The sequence below is a fragment of the Mytilus galloprovincialis genome, chromosome 11, assembly GCF_965363235.1.
Source record: "Mytilus galloprovincialis chromosome 11, xbMytGall1.hap1.1, whole genome shotgun sequence".
Taxonomy (NCBI): domain Eukaryota; kingdom Metazoa; phylum Mollusca; class Bivalvia; order Mytilida; family Mytilidae; genus Mytilus; species Mytilus galloprovincialis.
In genome coordinates this window covers 76839762-76858254 of record NC_134848.1, presented here as the reverse complement: position 1 = coordinate 76858254, position 18493 = coordinate 76839762, and the positions used below count along the sequence as shown (strand labels likewise).

At 33.0% G+C, this 18493-nt stretch overlaps 1 protein-coding gene across 3 annotated transcripts in view; it reads left to right on the top strand.

Annotated features, from left to right (window-relative positions):
• The window catches only part of LOC143052833 (uncharacterized), a 37274-nt gene extending 20645 nt beyond the window's left edge, over positions 1-16629 (top strand). The window contains exons 12-15 of one of the 3 annotated variants that reach the window (XM_076225942.1): positions 3426-3584; positions 6891-6980; positions 9151-9356; positions 14958-16629. In XM_076225942.1, coding sequence (XP_076082057.1) covers positions 3426-3584; positions 6891-6980; positions 9151-9356; positions 14958-15092 — 590 coding nt within the window. In that variant the 3' untranslated portion in view covers positions 15093-16629. The other 2 variants (XM_076225939.1, XM_076225941.1) reach the window with 2 other exon arrangements.
• Positions 16630-18493: the final 1864 nt, after the last annotated feature.

Sequence of the window (18493 nt, the reverse complement as noted above, 5' to 3'; positions counted from 1 at the left end):
AATTGAGGGTTCAGACAGACTTGGTCATCAATTGTTTTCTGTCCCTAGGCTTCCTTATCTCTTGGAAAAAGTCAGAGATAATTCAGTCTCAAGACTTTGTTTTCCTGGGAGAACATTTCCTAACCAGTGTAGGCCTAGTCCTCCCACCAGAGGAGAAATTTACAAAACTATGTCAGAAAATACATTTATTCCTGACGGTTCAATCAGTCACAGCACGTCAATTCTTGCAACTTCTGGGTCTATTGAACTCTCTGGCAGATGTAATTCCATTGGGACGACTTCACATTCGTCCGCTTCAGTTTTATCTGCACAAGTTATGGATTGCAGCTTCACAAGAATGGGAAGCATTGATTCCAATCACTCAGCCTTTATTTCCACACCTTCAATGGTGGTTAGTACGGGAAAATGTAATGAGGGGCCTATGTCTGTCCCCTCAAGTTCCCAGTCTAACATTATTCACAGATGCCTCCACCCTCGGTTGGGGAGCATATCTGGAGGGGCTTACAATCTCGGGAGTCTGGAGTCCAGATCTTTTGGAAGAGCATATCAATGTATTGGAAATGAAAGCAGTTCTGTTTGCACTGAATCATTTCCAAATGTCTCTAAAGAATCAGTCTGTCATTCTGGCCACGGACAACACAACAGTTGTAGCTTATCTCAAGAATCAGGGAGGAACTCATTCACCTTCTCTTTATCAGATAGCCAGAGACATTCTCCTTCTGTGTTTTCAACTCCAGGTTCATCTAGTGGTGAGACATATTGCGGGGCACCTCAATATTCTAGCCGACACTCTATCCAGATCCCTTGCTCCAGTAAACACGGAGTGGGAACTACTTCAAGTAGTTTTCAAAGCTGTGACTCTTCATTGGGGGTCACCTCAGATAGATCTGTTTGCGACCAGTCTCAATCACAAACTTCTAACATTTGTGTCTCCGGTTCCAGATCCAAAATCTTTTGCGGTAGACGCAATGAGCCTATCTTGGAAAGGAATGTTCGGGTACGCCTTCCCTCCTTTCAGGTTTCTCTCCCCAGTACTTCAGAAAATAGCAGGGGAAAATTGCAAGATCATAGTTATTGCTCCAGCATGGCCAAAACAGTCTTGGTTTCCAGACCTTCTGCGCCTATCATGTGCTTGTCCTCTAGTTCTACCTCTGAGACCAGACCTTCTGTCTCAAATCAAGGGCAAGGTTCTTTATCAAAATCCAGAAAAACTTCATCTACACGCCTGGCTTCTCTCAGGGTTAGCCTCAGAAAGAGAGGTTTTTCTGAAGGAGCAACCAAGCATCTCACAAAGTCTGTCGGAGACTCCACTAGCATTGTCTATGATGCAAAATGGTCAATCTTCTCAGATTGGTGTAGTGAGCGGGAAATTGATCCTTTCCAAGTCACTGTACAACAATTAGCAGACTTTCTAGTTTTTCTTTTTGAATCCAAAGGATTATGTCCCTCTACTATTAAGGGATATAGATCAGCTATCTCAAGAACTATTCATATTTCTGGTGGCCCAGATTTTGGAATCAATGAGCATATTTCTCTTTTGGTTCGTAGTTTTAGTCTTGAAAGACCAAGACAAAAAACTTTAGTTCCTAAGTGGGACCTTGGACTAGTTTTATCCTTTTTAAAACTTCCTCCTTTTGAACCAGCAGAAACAATAGATTTAAGGTTTCTTTCCTATAAATGCTGTTTTCTTTTAGCTTTGGCTTCTGGACGGAGAAGGAGTGAAATCCATGCCTTCTCTATTTCTGATGCTTGCCTTCGATTTAACAGGGATAAATCTTCTGTTACTCTTTTAACGGATCCTGCTTTTTTGGCAAAGAATCAGATTCCAGATAAGGGTGCAGAACCAGTTGTGATTCCTGCACTCCCTAGCGATTCTATTTCTGTACTTTTATGTCCAGTAAGAATCCTATCTATTTATCTGGAAAGAACGTGTAGTTTACGTTCTGTTTCTAACTCAAGACTCTTTATTCCTATTAAAAAAGGAATCTCAGATCTTTCTGTTAAAACTATTTCTACTTGGATATGCAAATGCATATCTTTAGCTTATGGTTCTTCTAAGGCAGAACTTTTAAATAGTTTTAATGTTAAAGCTCATGATGTTAGGGGTATCTCTACATCCTGGGCTCTGTTTAACAGTGCATCTTTAGAAGAGGTACTGTCTGCAGGTTTCTGGAGAAATGAGAACTCTTTTATATCTCACTACCTCCAATCTATGGCTACTTTTGCCGAAAGTTTATACTCTCTTGGACCTATAGTTTCAGCACAAAGATTGAACTTTCCTCCTGTTTCTTCTGTTACAGGGGATTCAGCTTTACGTTAGATTCTGTTACTCAGAATTTATGATGGTAACGTATTTATAGCTATAAAATATTCAAATTTTAAAGTAAATTTGGATTTTATTAGATAAATACTTACCATCATAAATTATAGGTCCCACCCACCTCCCCTTCATCCCCTTTCCTTATGTTTCTGTCTTGAGGAAATTGAATGGAAGAATATGGGCAAACAGGGGTATATGTCCGGACCAGTGAGAGTACGTTTATTTTTAGTTGGGATTTTCCATCTGACCTATGACGCAATTGGGGTTACACTCAGAATTTATGATGGTAAGTATTTATCTAATAAAATCCAAATTTACTTTAAAATTTGAATATTTTATCATCCTACAGAAACTATTCCTTCAATTACTGTTAATGGTGTATTTCACAAGGCATAAATGGACCACAGATACCATAAATATACAAACTATAGATCTAAATTCTTTTTTCTTTTATTGTTGCATTTAATTTTGGCACTTTAATGAAATTTGACTACTTTAAAAATATCTCAATTATTTCTTTAAAAAAAAAAGCAACTTTAGTTTAGATTTGTTTTCAATCAAGTTTACCTCCTAAGAAGTTTAGTATACTCTCATTACAGTATACCACTAAAAGGCTGGTTTATAAACACATATCAATTTTTTTTGGTAGTAGGAAATTCAATACTCCATACAAAAAAGAAAAACTAACCTTACCTGTTTTCTTTTGACTTCTAGTCCTGCAGTAAAGTGGTTACGTGCTTGATTGAGTTTTGTTAAGAAACAGTCATATCCAGTGGGTCTCATTGGGGTCTAAGCGTGACGCGGGATTGCCGATTTTTTGTAAGCATGACATGTGAAAGTCAAACTATTGTGGCGTGAAACGGGAAATGAGGTCTTGCGGGACCCGGGAAATGACAAAAAAATGAGAATTGCTTACGTACAGTGTAAGCGGGATACGGGAATCTGACAAAACAGTAAGCAGGATCCGGGATCGGAATCCCCCAATGAGACCCCCTATCCAGTTGGAGATGTTTAGACATGACCAAAGTCCTATAAATATAGCACAGGTCCGTATCCTATTAACTTTTCACACCATAATCAGTTGATTTATTCTTTCCATTTTCAGTTGATGCTGATGTCACAGATTCTACTGAGGCAGTTCAAGATCTTAAAGAGGAAGTTCAGGATGAAGTGGAATCTCATCTACCACAACAGTCCCTAACTGAACAAGTCACTACTGCTGAACAGGATGTGGCCGAGTTTATAAATGTTCAGGAGTCTGACTGTATGTATGATATAGATTTTATATTGTTCAAGCAATTTATAATTTTATATAAAAAAACATTTAACAAAAATACTGAACTCCAAGGCAAATTCAAAACAGGGGAAGAACAAATCACTGACTAAATCAAAATCTATCAATCAACACAAGTGAAAACAAGTGAAATATTCCTGAGTTGGTACACATATTTTCCAAAGAAAATAGTGGGTTAAACCTGGTGTTATATATAGCTAAACCTCTCACTTGTTCTATGTTCTTTGGTAAATGTTGATATTTCATGGTTTGGTCTGTTTTTCACATACTTAAATAATTATAAACAAAAGGCAAACTATATTTGCGTTAAAAATTAATAGTTGTAAGGTTTTCATGTCTGTTTGGAAGGCATTTTTTTGGTTCTTTCAAGTCATTGGTCAATGTTTAATTTTCATGGTTCTTTCAAGTCATTGGTCAATGTTTAATTGTCATGGTTCTTTCAAGTCATTGGTCAATGTTTAATTGTCATGGTTCTTTCAAGTCATTGTCAATGTTTAATTTTGATGGTTCTTTCAAGTCATTGGTCAATGTTTAATTTTGATGGTTCTTTCAAGTCATTGGTCAATGTTTAATTGTGATGGTTCTTTCAAGTCATTGTCAATGTTTAATTTTGATGGTTCTTTCAAGTCATTGGTCAATGTTTAATTTTGATGGTTCTTTCAAGTCATTGGTCAATGTTTAATTTTCATGGTTCTTTCAAGTCATTGGTCAATGTTTAATTTTTATGGTTCTTTCAAGTCATTGGTCAATGTTTAATTTTCATGGTTCTTTCAAGTCATTGGTCAATGTTTAATTGTGATGGTTCTTTCAAGTCATTGGTCAATGTTTAATTGTGATTGTTCTTTCAAGTCATTGGTCAATGTTTAATTTTTATGGTTAGGCCTTTCTCTCAGATACTTTAAGCAATAGATAACTAAATTCACAAATTATTGCAAGGTTTTTGTTAACGCATATTATCTGACTAAGTAAGTATCTTAATAATAAGAACTTGCATTATGATATCTGATACACATATCTATTCAACCTTTCCTGAAATCGTAATAAGTTATCTCACATTTTTTCCAATTCTTCAAAATTTTCAATGATAAATGCATGCAATAATTTCTAAATTTACAGTAACGAATTTTGGGTATGGATTGATTGTAATGTGTACATGTTTGTCTTGCATGCTTCATCTTATCTTGATTGATTGATTGATTGGCGAATGCTTTATGCCGCATCAGCACAAAAAGGCATCTTATCTTGACCTCATTGTCATGGTTTATTGTTTAGCATTGAGTTTTCCTTGTTTGTTTGGTTTTTAGTACCCTACCGACGAAGTCGAAGGAGACTTTGGTTTGCACTCTGTCCCTCTGTCTGTCTGTCCATCCGTCAGTCCGGCAAATCAGTTTTCCACACTTTTTCTTCGTGCTTGAAAATATTGATTTGATATTTGGTATATTGTTTGATCATGTCAAGTTCGAATTTTGTTCCGACAGATAATTTTGTGCAGAGTTATGGTCCTTGGACTTAGAAAAATCACTTAAATAATCTGTTTTCCACACTTTTTTTCATCATTCTTGAAGATATTGACTTGATATTTGTTATATAGTTTACACCATGGCAAGTTATGGATCAAGTTAGCATTTTGTTCCAGTACAATAAATTTTTAACTGGTAGGGGACTATGTATTGCCATGCAATACTCTCAGAATGCTTGTTAAGATACCATTAGTAATATAGCTATAGGTGTATCTACATTAGGTGCATGAAATGATTGTAATGTGTACATGTTTGTCTAGTAAGGTTTATCTCATCTTAATCATGATCAGTAAATATGGTGAGAAATTTCAGCATGTGCACAGTTGCCTTTAGTTGCTAACATCCACTTGAACTTTGGTGGATAGTTGTCTCATTGATAATCATACCACACCTACTTATTTTTATACTCTTAATTTGTTCGTTTATTTTTTGAAAGCAAATTAACAGAGGTAATTTCCTATTTTGCTTTATAATCTATTGTTAACACAAGTGCTTTTTCCATGTATAGTTTAGAACATACAAAATCTGACAATGATGACTGTGAAAGTACTTTTAATTCGCCGTTACAGAATCTAATGCATCCTGGGTGATATTTTCAAAAGTGTACACCAAAATGTCCTGATTGGTTAAAACTGTCATAAACAATGGAAATTCAACCAATGACATGACGTTATTTTCATTTCGGGGGTACGAACAATGAAATTACCCATGATGCTTTAGATTCTGAAACGGCCAATTGTGGGGTACCAATTTTCATAATTTTCGTGAAAGGCTTTATTTATCCACGAATTTAGATATCCAATGTAATATAACAACTGTTGTCCATATTAAGACATGGAGAGACCCCATGTAGGTTTGACTACATTGATACGGGCATATAAACTAGAGAAAACATTGAATATCAGCACACACACTATCAACTATATGTAGTGGGGTAGCACCAGTGAAGCAAACATGTACAACTTCAGTTGGATTTTAATCTTTAATATCCTAAGTTGTACGACTTTTAACTTTTAAATTCTCATGAAAAATTAGTTTTGAATGATTTAAGTCAAACTTCTGGTGAAGATATATGACGATAAAGTGTTCATTTTATCTCCTCATAATTCTGGCTCTAAAAAAAAAAATAATTTCATATTGGGCCTTCTTTTTTATTTCATACTTCAAAGTACATTTGTAGCATTTTTTATGCAACCTTTTTCTTTTGATGGCATGTTTATGGCCTAATTAATGATGATCGTTAATCTGTTTATCATTTGATCTCAGGTTAATTAGTGTCACCAAGTCTGATTACACAACAATGAAAATGTTTACTTTGTAATTTCCTTCAATGAGACAATTTGTATTTAGAGATGAATCAGCTTATTTCTTAAAGCAAATTAAGATATTTAAAATTTCATGAATGTTGTCAGAAATAAAAGACGAACATGAAAGTGAAAATGAACACCATATTATTATTTTCAAGAATCTTTGTTTCTGATTCTTCACCTGAATTTTTTTTAAAGAAAACTCAAATCCACTGAATTTAAGGACCCACAACGTTTGCTCAATCCAGGAAAATTGATACCAAGGAATAAAAGTACTTTCACAGTATGCACATCCTGTAGCCAGAAAAAAAAACCTTGGTGACCCATACTCTTTATTATATTTTTGAAATAGTATGATATGAACCTCATTTTAGCATAGCTAGTATAGAAAATATCTATCACTTTTAATTTATACCCCCATCTACCTAAAGTATATTTACTTTCTTTAGCTGTGTTTTTGGAGGACGATGAAGAATTGATTGAACTACAAGAAGAAGAACACAGAGTAAAATTAGAAGAGGAAGAACTCATAGCTATTGGTAATGTTCTCTTTTATTCATACTGTGTATGTCTCTACACCTATGTGTAAGGACTATATTGTTTTTATGTGACCGCCAAAAATTTTGTGGTCATAAATTGATATCACGTTGTCGTCGTCCGAAGACATTTGGTTTTCGCACAATAACTTTAGTATAAGTATATGAATAGAAATCTATGAAATTTAAACACAAGTTTTATGACCACAAAAGGAAGGTTGGGATTGATTTTGAGGTCTATGGTCCCAACATTTTAGGAATTAGGGGCCAAAAAGGGGCCAAAAAGGGGCCAATTTAGTGATATATGTACTACTTTCCAGTACGTTCTCTCTACTGGGCATGATTTCGTGGTGTTGCATCTTACAAAATCTATCAAAATTATTTTTACAAAGAATTCTGCTCAAGCCGTTGCTAAGGGCTGTCTTAGACTTACAGTGAGGTGAGAGTTTTTTTACTCCCCGTGTTGAAGGCCTCACTGTGACATTGAGATGAAGAACAGCAATAAAAGCGCTGTTCCTTTGCTTTTTGTGTGTTTTTTGCTGTGCATATACTGATTTTGTGTCATGGCTGGATACCCCATATGTTTTTCTAGATATAAAGTTATTGAGTGATCATTTATTAGACAGCAACCCTAGTTAATGGAATTTGAAACTTGAAAAAGACATTTTGAAGACCATTTTCAGTTTTCTGATTAAAAAAATCAGTACCACAAGCTCTTATTATCCCTTAGTATCTCAAGTGAGTTTGGCAATATACTTATCAGATGATGATGGCTGCTTAATGACCTACGACAAATTAAATACATATTCAGGACCAGAACATGCTATTGTAATATGAATATAAGCCTTGTTTTGTACTAGACTGACACACTGAGTGAAATTTGTAATGTGTGTGCTTATTAACAAGGTAACCGTCTAAAGGAAAACATGTCACACATTATTCTGACTCCAAGTCAACCTTCTTTCATCTGACTCCTTCATGTCCAATGTTTTAGCAGAGAAGCAGTAAATGTCAACTTTAGAGTCTTTGGTTTGACCATGCCACGGTTCAAACTAACTATGTCTTAAGGTGGTATCTAACCCTTCAGGGAGATAACTCTGTAAAGTCAGCTAAACGTTTTAATTACATGGTGGTGTTAAGGGAATATTAAGCTTCTCAATGATCAAAATTGGTGTTTGTCAAACTGCTATATAACCAGTGTAATTTTTCTGATAAAACGGTTGGTTCAAATTTTGAAATTTTTATATTTTTGTTCAAGGGTCAAAGTAAATACTTTGTCAAAATTTTATGAAAATTAAACGAGCCAAATTAATTTGAGTGAAAGTGTTAGGTACCACCTTAAGTATAAGATGATATTATATTATTACTCATAATACTCCTGTGCAAGTTCATGTGAGACTCTAGTTTGGTAAAGAGTGTACTGTCTTAAAGTTGAAATTACTGATTTAAAACATTTATTTTATCATCATTGATCATCGAAACATTTTGTTGCTGTTTATTTATATTTATCTGCATAGAAATCCACATCAAGTAGTTTGTTATGTTTTACAGAGGGTTGCCTATAATTGCTTACATCCACTTCATTTGAACTGGGGTGGAAAGTTGTCGCTTTGGTAATCATACTTCATCTCCTTATTTTTATATGAAGGAAGTTAGCTACTCTATTTTTTATGTTTTTTCAGATATTTGAAATAATTTAGTTTTATCCATGTAGTGCCATAAAAAATTATGCCTGTTAACCCTTACTTGTATCTTAATAATTTTATAACATATTGTTTAAAAATCAATTTTTGATAATCTTATAAAATCCTGCGTATAAAATTTCACATCAAATAATCAGCGTTTAACAATGTTGTGTTTTACAGAGGGAGAACTCCGAACCAAAATAGAGACAGAGAAAAACGAGATAGATAGACTACAACAGGAGATTACTGAGTTACAAAATCTACGTCAAGACTCAGACCTGGAGGAATACAGCTCTTCCTCAGACTCTTATTAATACAATGTTATATATTACAGAGGGAGAACTCAGAACTAAGATAGAGACGGAGAAGAATGAGATAGATAGATTACAACAGGAGATTACTGAGTTACAATATCTACGTCAAGACTCAGACCTGGAGGAATACAGCTCTTCCTCAGACTCTTATTAATACAATGTTATATATTACAGAGGGAGAACTCAGAACTAAGATAGAGACGGAGAAGAATGAGATAGATAGATTACAACAGGAGATTACTGAGTTACAATATCTACGTCAAGACTCAGACCTGGAGGAGTACAGCTCTACCTCAGACTCCAGCTCTGACGAGGACGAGGATGAGGAAGATCTACAAGAAATACTCAATGATCTGTTAGAGGACAATGAATCGCTAGAGGTTAGTATTTAAATATGTACAAGGATTTTATTTTAGTTTGACAACTCATGTTTTTGTAAAAAGACATATTTTTTTAACCATCCCCTTTTTGTTTGACAACTAATGCATGTATAGGGACACATACGGTTGGACCCCCCTCATTTTGAATTGACTGGATCCACACTTGTGATAAGAATTGGTATGAAGCTACTATATCTGGTTTATAAAGGTAAATATTGATGTAAGATTAAACTTGATTAAGAATCACCAGAGTAGCAACTGTGACTAGACTAACAATTAAATTTGAATAGGGCTTGCATAATGAACCATATCATGTGCACACGGAAAAAAAAGATATCCTCTCCTTTAGATTTTATATTTCCCAAGTTCTGGAAATATAACTATATAACTAAAAAATGCTTGAGCAATTTTCATGAAACTTTGGTGCAATGTTTATATGTATTGACTTAAGTTCCATTTCGATTTAAAAAAAAATCTGATTTTATGTTTTGGAGTACTGTAAACCGGGGAAAAGTTTTATTTTTTTGCTATTTTCGCGGTAGCAGTTGGTATGAAAAAATAAAACTACCGCAAATATTTAACTGGAAAAGATGTGTTTCCAACCTATATCGCCCTATAGTCATTAAACAAAATCTACTCAAAGCACATGATCGGAAAAAAGTATATGTCGACGACAAATGTATACCAACAACTTTTTACTGGACACTACTTTACCTTTGATTCTAAAAGTTTTTATACAAAGACATTTGGTAATAAAATATTTATTAATAATAATGACAAATGGATTAAAAATTATCTCAAGTCACTGATAAAATTGTTATAAAAACAACACACATTACAGTTAGGTAAAGTACACCTGTAAATGGATAAATACCGATTAACACATTGTAGCCGTCACATAGATCAAAGGATTTATTGATTAACTTTTATCCCTGCGGCTTCGAAAGCGCTACGAATAAGGTCATTCTTTGTTTCTAATTGTTTTTGTGTTTTCACTAGCCAGCTGGCGTACAGTGGTTTAATAACGCTTAATCTCATGTCAATTTCACATTTATCAAGTTTTTTCTTTTTTTTGAGAAATTTTGCCACTTCGTCTGCATACCAATCTTGGAACTTTGTCCTTAAAATATCTTTATACACTTTGTTGACACGTAAATTAAGGGGCTGTAACTGGTCTGTACATCCAGCTGGAACATACACTACTTTAATGTTGGCTCTGTGTAGAGCATCTAAAACGGATGCATGTCTATGAGCACTAAACACATCAAATATCGCTAAAGCAGGCTGTTTTAAGGGTAAATCAAGTTCATCACGTTTATCCGTTACATACGGCACAAGCAAATGTTCTATGTAATGCAACATAGTGTCAGTATTGCTCCAATGATTTTCTGAATGGTAAATATTCCATGACTTAGGAAACCCATATTTTGGATGACATTGTTCAGTTGTCCCGGCATAAATAATCTGTGGAGGAAGAAGAACACCAGACTTAGATATTGTTAACAACGCAGTGATTTGACGTTTATCATTTATGCCAACAATATAGACCTGCTTACTGCCTTTAGCGTCCATTGTCCAGTCACCACCGGGAATAAGATTTACACCAGTTTGGTCCCAATTGAAAATTAAATCATCTGGAATTTTATTTTCCCCAACACATTTTTCAATTCTATGAATGTAATCCTGTTTTGTTTTTTCGAAGTCTTCTGGTTGGGACCTTGCTGCTTTCGTTCCCTTACGTTTTGTATATCTCAAACGATGTAACACAGATTCAGCCCAAGTTTTCGTTAAATCTAAGGTTTCTAAAAGTTCAGAATCATGATATTTGAGTATTCCTTTAGCAGACGAAATAACTAGTTGATTATTAACTATCCCACAGAATGCTCGCATGCTTTTTATATAATCCAACAATTCTGCATCGTACTTCCCAAGAAGAAGAGGTCTACCACCATCTTTTTTAGGAAGTTCGGCTGCATTTTCAAATTGTTTATGTAATCCACGTCTCATATATGAAGACTTTATGCTCCGAATATTGATTGATTCACAGGACTTCCAAGATCAGTTGTAAATTTCCTTGCAGTATTTTGAACACCTTTTTCAATAGCATATTTTGCCATTTTAGCACGAACCTCTGGTGAATAATTATTGTAATTTCCCCGCTTACATTTTGTGCCACCTTTACCAACAGGTGAATTATCTACCAAGATATTTTGAACTTCTGTATTTGCACTTTGAAATGCAGGATTGTCCGTTTTCGGAAGTAAGGGAGGCCTCGGTGATGAAGTTTTAATCAGAAATTTATACATCTTTCTACTAAGATAGCTTAAGAAACACCTAATGAATTTAGATTTTATTTTTATTTACAAATGAAAACTATTCACTCGTCCAAACAATTTATTGATTGATATCAGATTAAGTTACTACCGACATACGAGTATAATATTTACGGTACACAAACAAATGTGCAGTTTTAAAATTTAGAGATATTTTTCGGGACATCGGAAAAACACGAATTTAAAACGACGTGAATCTAGATTGACTTGGCAAATCGCGAAATAAAGACGGCGGGAAAATTTCCCGTTTTACAGTATTAAGACTTAATTCATAAAAAGGAAGGGATTTTCTTGTTTTTGTTTTTTAATGAAAAATCCGCTGAAACTTTGGTGACACTATTATATCTATTGAAATAAGCTCCCTTTTATTTTTTATAAATTTCTGATATGAAATTGGGGAGTAAATATGGAACTTTATTCGATGAAAATTTGTCAAAAACTGTCCATTTTTCACACTTTGGACTATTATAAAATTTTATTGGTTTAAAAATCAAGGCCACAAATTTAGTTAAACATGATGAAGCCTTAATCATGCTAAATTATTCATGTTTTGTGTCAATGGGTACCACTGTGCGGGCTCAGCTCTTTATATGTTTTTTTTTGCATAATGCATAATGCATTATTGAATGTATAAAATCATTACTCTGATTGTTGTAGCAGAATTCTTTCAGGCAAGCAAACAAATTTCAATTAATTCCCCGTTGAGTAAAAGCCAGAATTGGTGTCTTCAACGTATGCATACAGATACAGATTCCTTAGATATCACCCTATTAAATACCCAAACAAGTATCATGCATCTGCACATTTTAAAGACAAAATTTGAAAAAGAAAAATCCCTAACTGTACCCAAATCTACTTACTTAATTTTGCCCTTGCATGAAATATGGGCAACATATGGTGATATACCCTATATCAGGTTTCTTATGTTGTACTGTTACACCAGATTCACAGGTTAGGGGAGGGTTTGGATCGTGCTAACATGTTTAACCCCCCACATTCTGGAGCTTGTAATTCAATGGTTGTTGTTTGTTGCTGTGTTACATATTTGTTTTTCGTTCATTTTTTTTCATAACTTAGGCCGTTAGTTTTCTTGTTTGAAATGTTTTACATTTATCATTTCGGGACATTTTTACCTGACTATGCGGTATTGGCTTTGCTCGTTGTTGAAGGCTGTATGGTGACCTATAGTTGTTAATTTCTGTGTCATTTGATCTCTTGCGAAGAGTTGTCTCATTGGCAATCATACCACATCTTCTTTTTTTATATAGACTTCTACACTTGCGAATAATATCTCTTAAATGTATAGAAGGTAGAATATTGAATGATAAAAGAAACTAATTGTTTGTTGTAGAATTCATGTAAAACTGATATATGTGACAAAGGTAACGAGTCATCATTACATAACTCAGTTACTCACATTATCATTAAATCTAGCATGTACTTTACTTTAAATATTATTTGTTTTGTAATGTTTATTCATAATAAGCAGGGTGGTTACATTAAATTAAGCCATAACCTATATCTTTACCATTCTTGGTTTGATAATTAACTCTTACGTTAACTTGAACTTACTGTCAAAAGATCAAAGACAAGGTCACAGCAGCTAGTAATAGATTATAATTTGTGCAAAATGTTTGGGTTCTGGTAGTTATCTCTGAACCAAATTTTGAATACCAAATTAAGTTTGATAATAGTCCATTTGATGAGGAACAAGTCAATTGATTTGAGGTGACCAGATCAAGGTCAAGGTCAAAGTAGTAACTGGTTGACTAGCATTAGGCCACAATTTTAGTTCTAGATCATTGCTTTTCAGGCAATGGCATCATCAGGTTCATTGTTGTCATCAACAATTATAAAGTTTTCTGCTTAGTTTGTTTGATAGGAACTACTTGTTATAGATCAATGATATTTTGTATGAAGTTGCATTGCTATCAGTATTTTGAGTCCCTGTTCCTGTATGTCATTGTCAGGTGACTTTCAATTAAAAAGTTTCTGCTTAAGTTAGTTTGATAGAAACTACTTACAATAGACAACAAAATTTTCTATAAAGTTACATTACTGTCTGTACATCTTAGTTTGTCAACCGTTTCTAAGCCCCGCCCACTAGTTCATAGTCCAGTGATAATGAACTAATTAGCATAGCATAGTCCATCAGATTGCCTTTTTCTGAGTTTGATGCCGTCAGGCCAGACATATCTCTGTGTCAACAGTTTACTTATTTTATCAATCTTATCTGTTGATATTTATAATCACATGTCTATTCTCTATCATCCTAAATATTTAGAATAGTTCTATGTTATGTTCTTCATCAAGACAGAAAGAGATTGTTACCTAACTATTGTACCTTTTGTCCAAATATATATAAATTTCTTCAACAATTAATGAGCTTAAGTAACTTTATTGTTCTTGAAAAAGAATGTAGATTTATATAAATTATAAATGTGAGGGTCACTCCTACTGGTCAGTCTGTAATTCAATACTTTATATCTGTATTGTTCACATGTGTTTTAATATTTAATGTAATTGTTTATACATAGATTCCACCACAGTAACTAGTGTGTCACAATATTTCTCTACTCAATACACTTAAATTTTATTATTTCAAGCGTGAGGCTTGCCGAGGACTGTAAATAATTAAAATTTAACTGTTGAGAGTGGAGAAATTAAAATTTCATCTCATTGGTTAAATCAATCATGATGAATAAAAGAAGCAGAAGATACCAGAGGACATGGAAAAAATAAAAACAAAAACCAACACTAATCAGGTCTAAAAACACTAGTCAGGTCTATAAAACACTTCTTAAAAAAAAATAAGACTGACAACACTAGCACACCTAGAACTGATTTCAGGTGATCTTCACAATAAGAAGATTCTGTGCTGCATGTGGGAACCTTTGTGTTGCTTTTACAAATTTCTAACACATGAAATTCTTTTTTTCAAAATTGTGGGTTTAGTCAGATTTATTAGAACCATGTATTATACATACAATAATCCTGTCCATAATTTGTCAGGGGAAAAAACATGATATTTTTTTCATTATGAATCTGTAGAACAAACATAGACAGAAGTGCAGGGGGATTTAAAAAGAATTGTATAGATTGGAAAAAAGGGAATTTGGAATAGCTGACAATCATTATGATGCAGACAAATTGATAATGTTAATGTAATTGAGAATCAACATTACTACCATGGACAAAATTAACCTCTGTCAGAATTGTACGATTTTAGTTTTCAAATTGTTTAACTGAGTTTCAATCTGTATTTCAGAAAAAGAATGCTGATTTGTGCAATAAAATTCATGAAGAAAGGATGATTTGTTTAGCAGTCAAAGTTGAAATTAGAATGTTACAACAAAAACAATTAGAAAGTTCGGGAGATTTGGAGAAAGACTTATTATGGTGATTTTGTTGTATCAGATAAAGGATACATGTATACATGTCACTGATTGGGCATAGAAGAACATTGGAAAAGTCCTCCAAGTAATCTCTAAGAGACATTAGTAGTAAATACTGTAGAATTAATATCATTATTTATTATTGTGACTCCTTCAATATCATCCTTAATAAAATATTAGATAATGTGGTATATATTTACTCAAAGATATCATTATCATTATTACACTCAACTACAGGCCTGCCAGCCGACATGTAAAAACTTCTCAGCAGACCAATAGAATGTAACTACAATTTTTCGTAAAATTCTGCTTAGTCATGTAGATTCCAAAGTTCATCTTGAAGACTGACTGACTAACTGGTTACAGTTTTGAAGTACAAATTCATCTGTCATCATTAATGTATGGTAGTTGGTTAATAAACTCGTTAAAATGTAATCAATATAATATAGCTTACTGTGTATACATATCCATTTTTCTGTAAATGATAAATTAATGCAGGTTTAGCATTGTTAGAAAGCTCTTAGAAAAAAATAGCTTGATTTGTATGTTTTGTGTGTAAAAATGAACACACTTGTTTTTACATTTACTGCATCATGTTAGTTGATTCATTGATCTTTAAAAGTGTGGTCAAAATGATGTTGGGTGAATGCACGTGAGGCAACCATGTGGTTAAACACCAAGATTGGACAAATGTGTTTATAATTGTTTTATCATTGTTTAGTGTAAACCTTTTTGTTGTTATTGTCCTTAACAATTAGAAAAAGATGTTATTTATTTTTAAACTTTATTTTCTGCAAGTTCAGTATAGTAATAAATAAATATTTGAAGGTGATGTTCACATTATGTAATTATCATGTTAATAGTGCTATAATAATATACATCATTCCAAGTAACTATTTAGATTGAAGCTTTTACTATCTTAAGTAAATATTTTTATCTTTGCCATATTGAGTAAAATCCTGTTTTATTCATGTAAAAAATTTAGATTTCTAAATGCGAGTTTAAATTATTGAGATTATAACCATGTTGATTTCTTTGCAGTAATAAAAACATCGCAATAATTTCTGAATTCACATTATGTATTATCATATTAATAGTGCTATTATAATATACATCATTCCAAGTTACTATTTAGATTGAAGCTTTTCTGTCTTAAGTAAATATTTTGATATTGAGTAGAATCATGGAAATATAAATTGATGAGAGAAAAGTGGGATAAAGGTGAGGGAACCATAATTTAGTGGAGAGATGAAATACCAAAAAAGCAAGAAAGGGAGGGATGAAACTTTCTATTTAATCTCACTTGCCTACAATATAGTGTTAACTAACCCTAGGTTAATAGAAAAATGACCAAACACTGTAGTTGAGCTGAAATATTAGTGAATAAATTAGGTTGAAATGTTCAACTTGTTCAACAATTGTAAGTGTTTATCTCAACCACATAAATGCTTCTTGCATTTGGTATTGTGTGTGCAATATTTTGTATTGTTTACTGTATATTACTAGTATTCTGATTGTATTGTGCAAATAAAAATACTACTAAGACTTTTGTCTTCATTATAAGGGCTGTATAATCTCAATTAAAACTATCAGTTACTTTGTTCTTGTTAGATGTTAATCAAAGTTTCATACAATTACTAAAAATTTCAGTTGCCTGTTTGTAAGTGGAGTATAAAATTATTGCTTACTATTTATGCCTTAACTAGGATATTGTCAGGTTTGTTGATTTCTGGACTGTGTGTCTGTCTTTTTTCAAATCTTTAGTCTCATATCAGGTTAACGTGTTTGTTTATAGTACTTTAGCATAAAGCTGTGATGACAACAGATTCAAATTTATTTGTTGAAGGGGCAGGGTGTCAAATGGACAATTATTTATGGTTTCTTTCGTGTGTTTTTTTGTTTTTGTTTGAGTTGACTTGTCATTTTAACACAAAACAAAGCCTTAAAACATTTTTTTTTCTGTTTGTCCAGCGAAGGTTATCATCATTGAAAGTTTTTGACCAACACTTTCTATCAAACACAAATATTCTTCCTCCATTGTATCAATTTTATGCAAAAATGCTAGGTGAGTGATGCAGGTCTCATGCATATATATGTGTATTGGTCTTCTACGTATGTATTTCAGTGATCCTTGGTATCCGCTTTGACTTTTTAAAGTAGATTATGCAAAAGACATTTCCAAAGTGAAAGTGTGGATGGTTCTAATAAAATAGTGTTATGTCATTTGTTGAATTGTATTTTTAGCTCACCATTCCTAAAAGTCATGCGAAATTTTGCCATCACCTATTATCTGTTGTCTATCGTCCATGATCGTTAATTTTCAATAAAATCTACAAAACTACTTGATCTGCATGTTCCTTACTGTATCTTGTTTAAAAGATGGGAATTTGATCCATCCACAATTATGGCAACTGTTACTTAAACATATGTTAAAATCCAACAGGAATGAAATGCTAATTTTAAGTTATATCTAAAAATTAAAAGCAATTAGTGCAAATCTGACAGGGTAAAAATTAACAGTATGTCGATGTCTATCTCCTTCAGGATTTTGAGAAAAAAGGACAATTATTACCAAATTTAATAGTTTTGGGTAATTATCTTGAAAGATGTAACATAAAGAGAGAAATTTTCAAGTCAAAATAGCCAGAAAAATAAGTTCTACAAAACTATAGACAGAGAGAAACTTTGAAAGTAAAAATGTTTCACAAAATATGATCTACAAATAAGTTATCATGAATGAATTGACTCCTTATAGGAGTTATTGCCCATTAAAGACTAATTCTCATTTTTGGTGTTATCTCCCCTGGATAATGATTTAATCCATTTTTGCATTTTTGTCGGAGAGAATATTTAAAAATCAAAACATATCAGCCAAATATAATCTACAAGAAGTCAACATGGCAATATTATTACACTCGTTATAGTATTTATTGCCATAAAATGACGTTTTATTTAATTTCAAAAACTTTTATGGAGGTAGAAACTAAATATTAAATGCATATCATCATTAAAGACCTACAAAAATGCCACAAAATAAGATCTACAAATAAGCAAGCATAAGTGATTGCAATAAAGAAAAAAAATCAAAATGGGATATTTTTTTACCGATTCAGCCTCTTGTTAAAATTCAGCCCAATCATGTATACAATATTATTTCGACAATTACAGTTTAGGTATGCAAATTGTAGAAAACAACGATGGTAATAAAATCCAAATTGTATTCCTTTTTCGTTCTAATTGAAAATAATTGTTATTTTCTCATTTAACATTTAAGTATGAAGTAAAATCACAAAAGAACTCCGAGGAAAATTCAAAACGGAAAGTCGCTTATCAAATGGCAAAATCCAAAGCTCAAACACATCAAACAAATGGATAACAACTGTCATATTCTTGACTTTGTACAGGCATT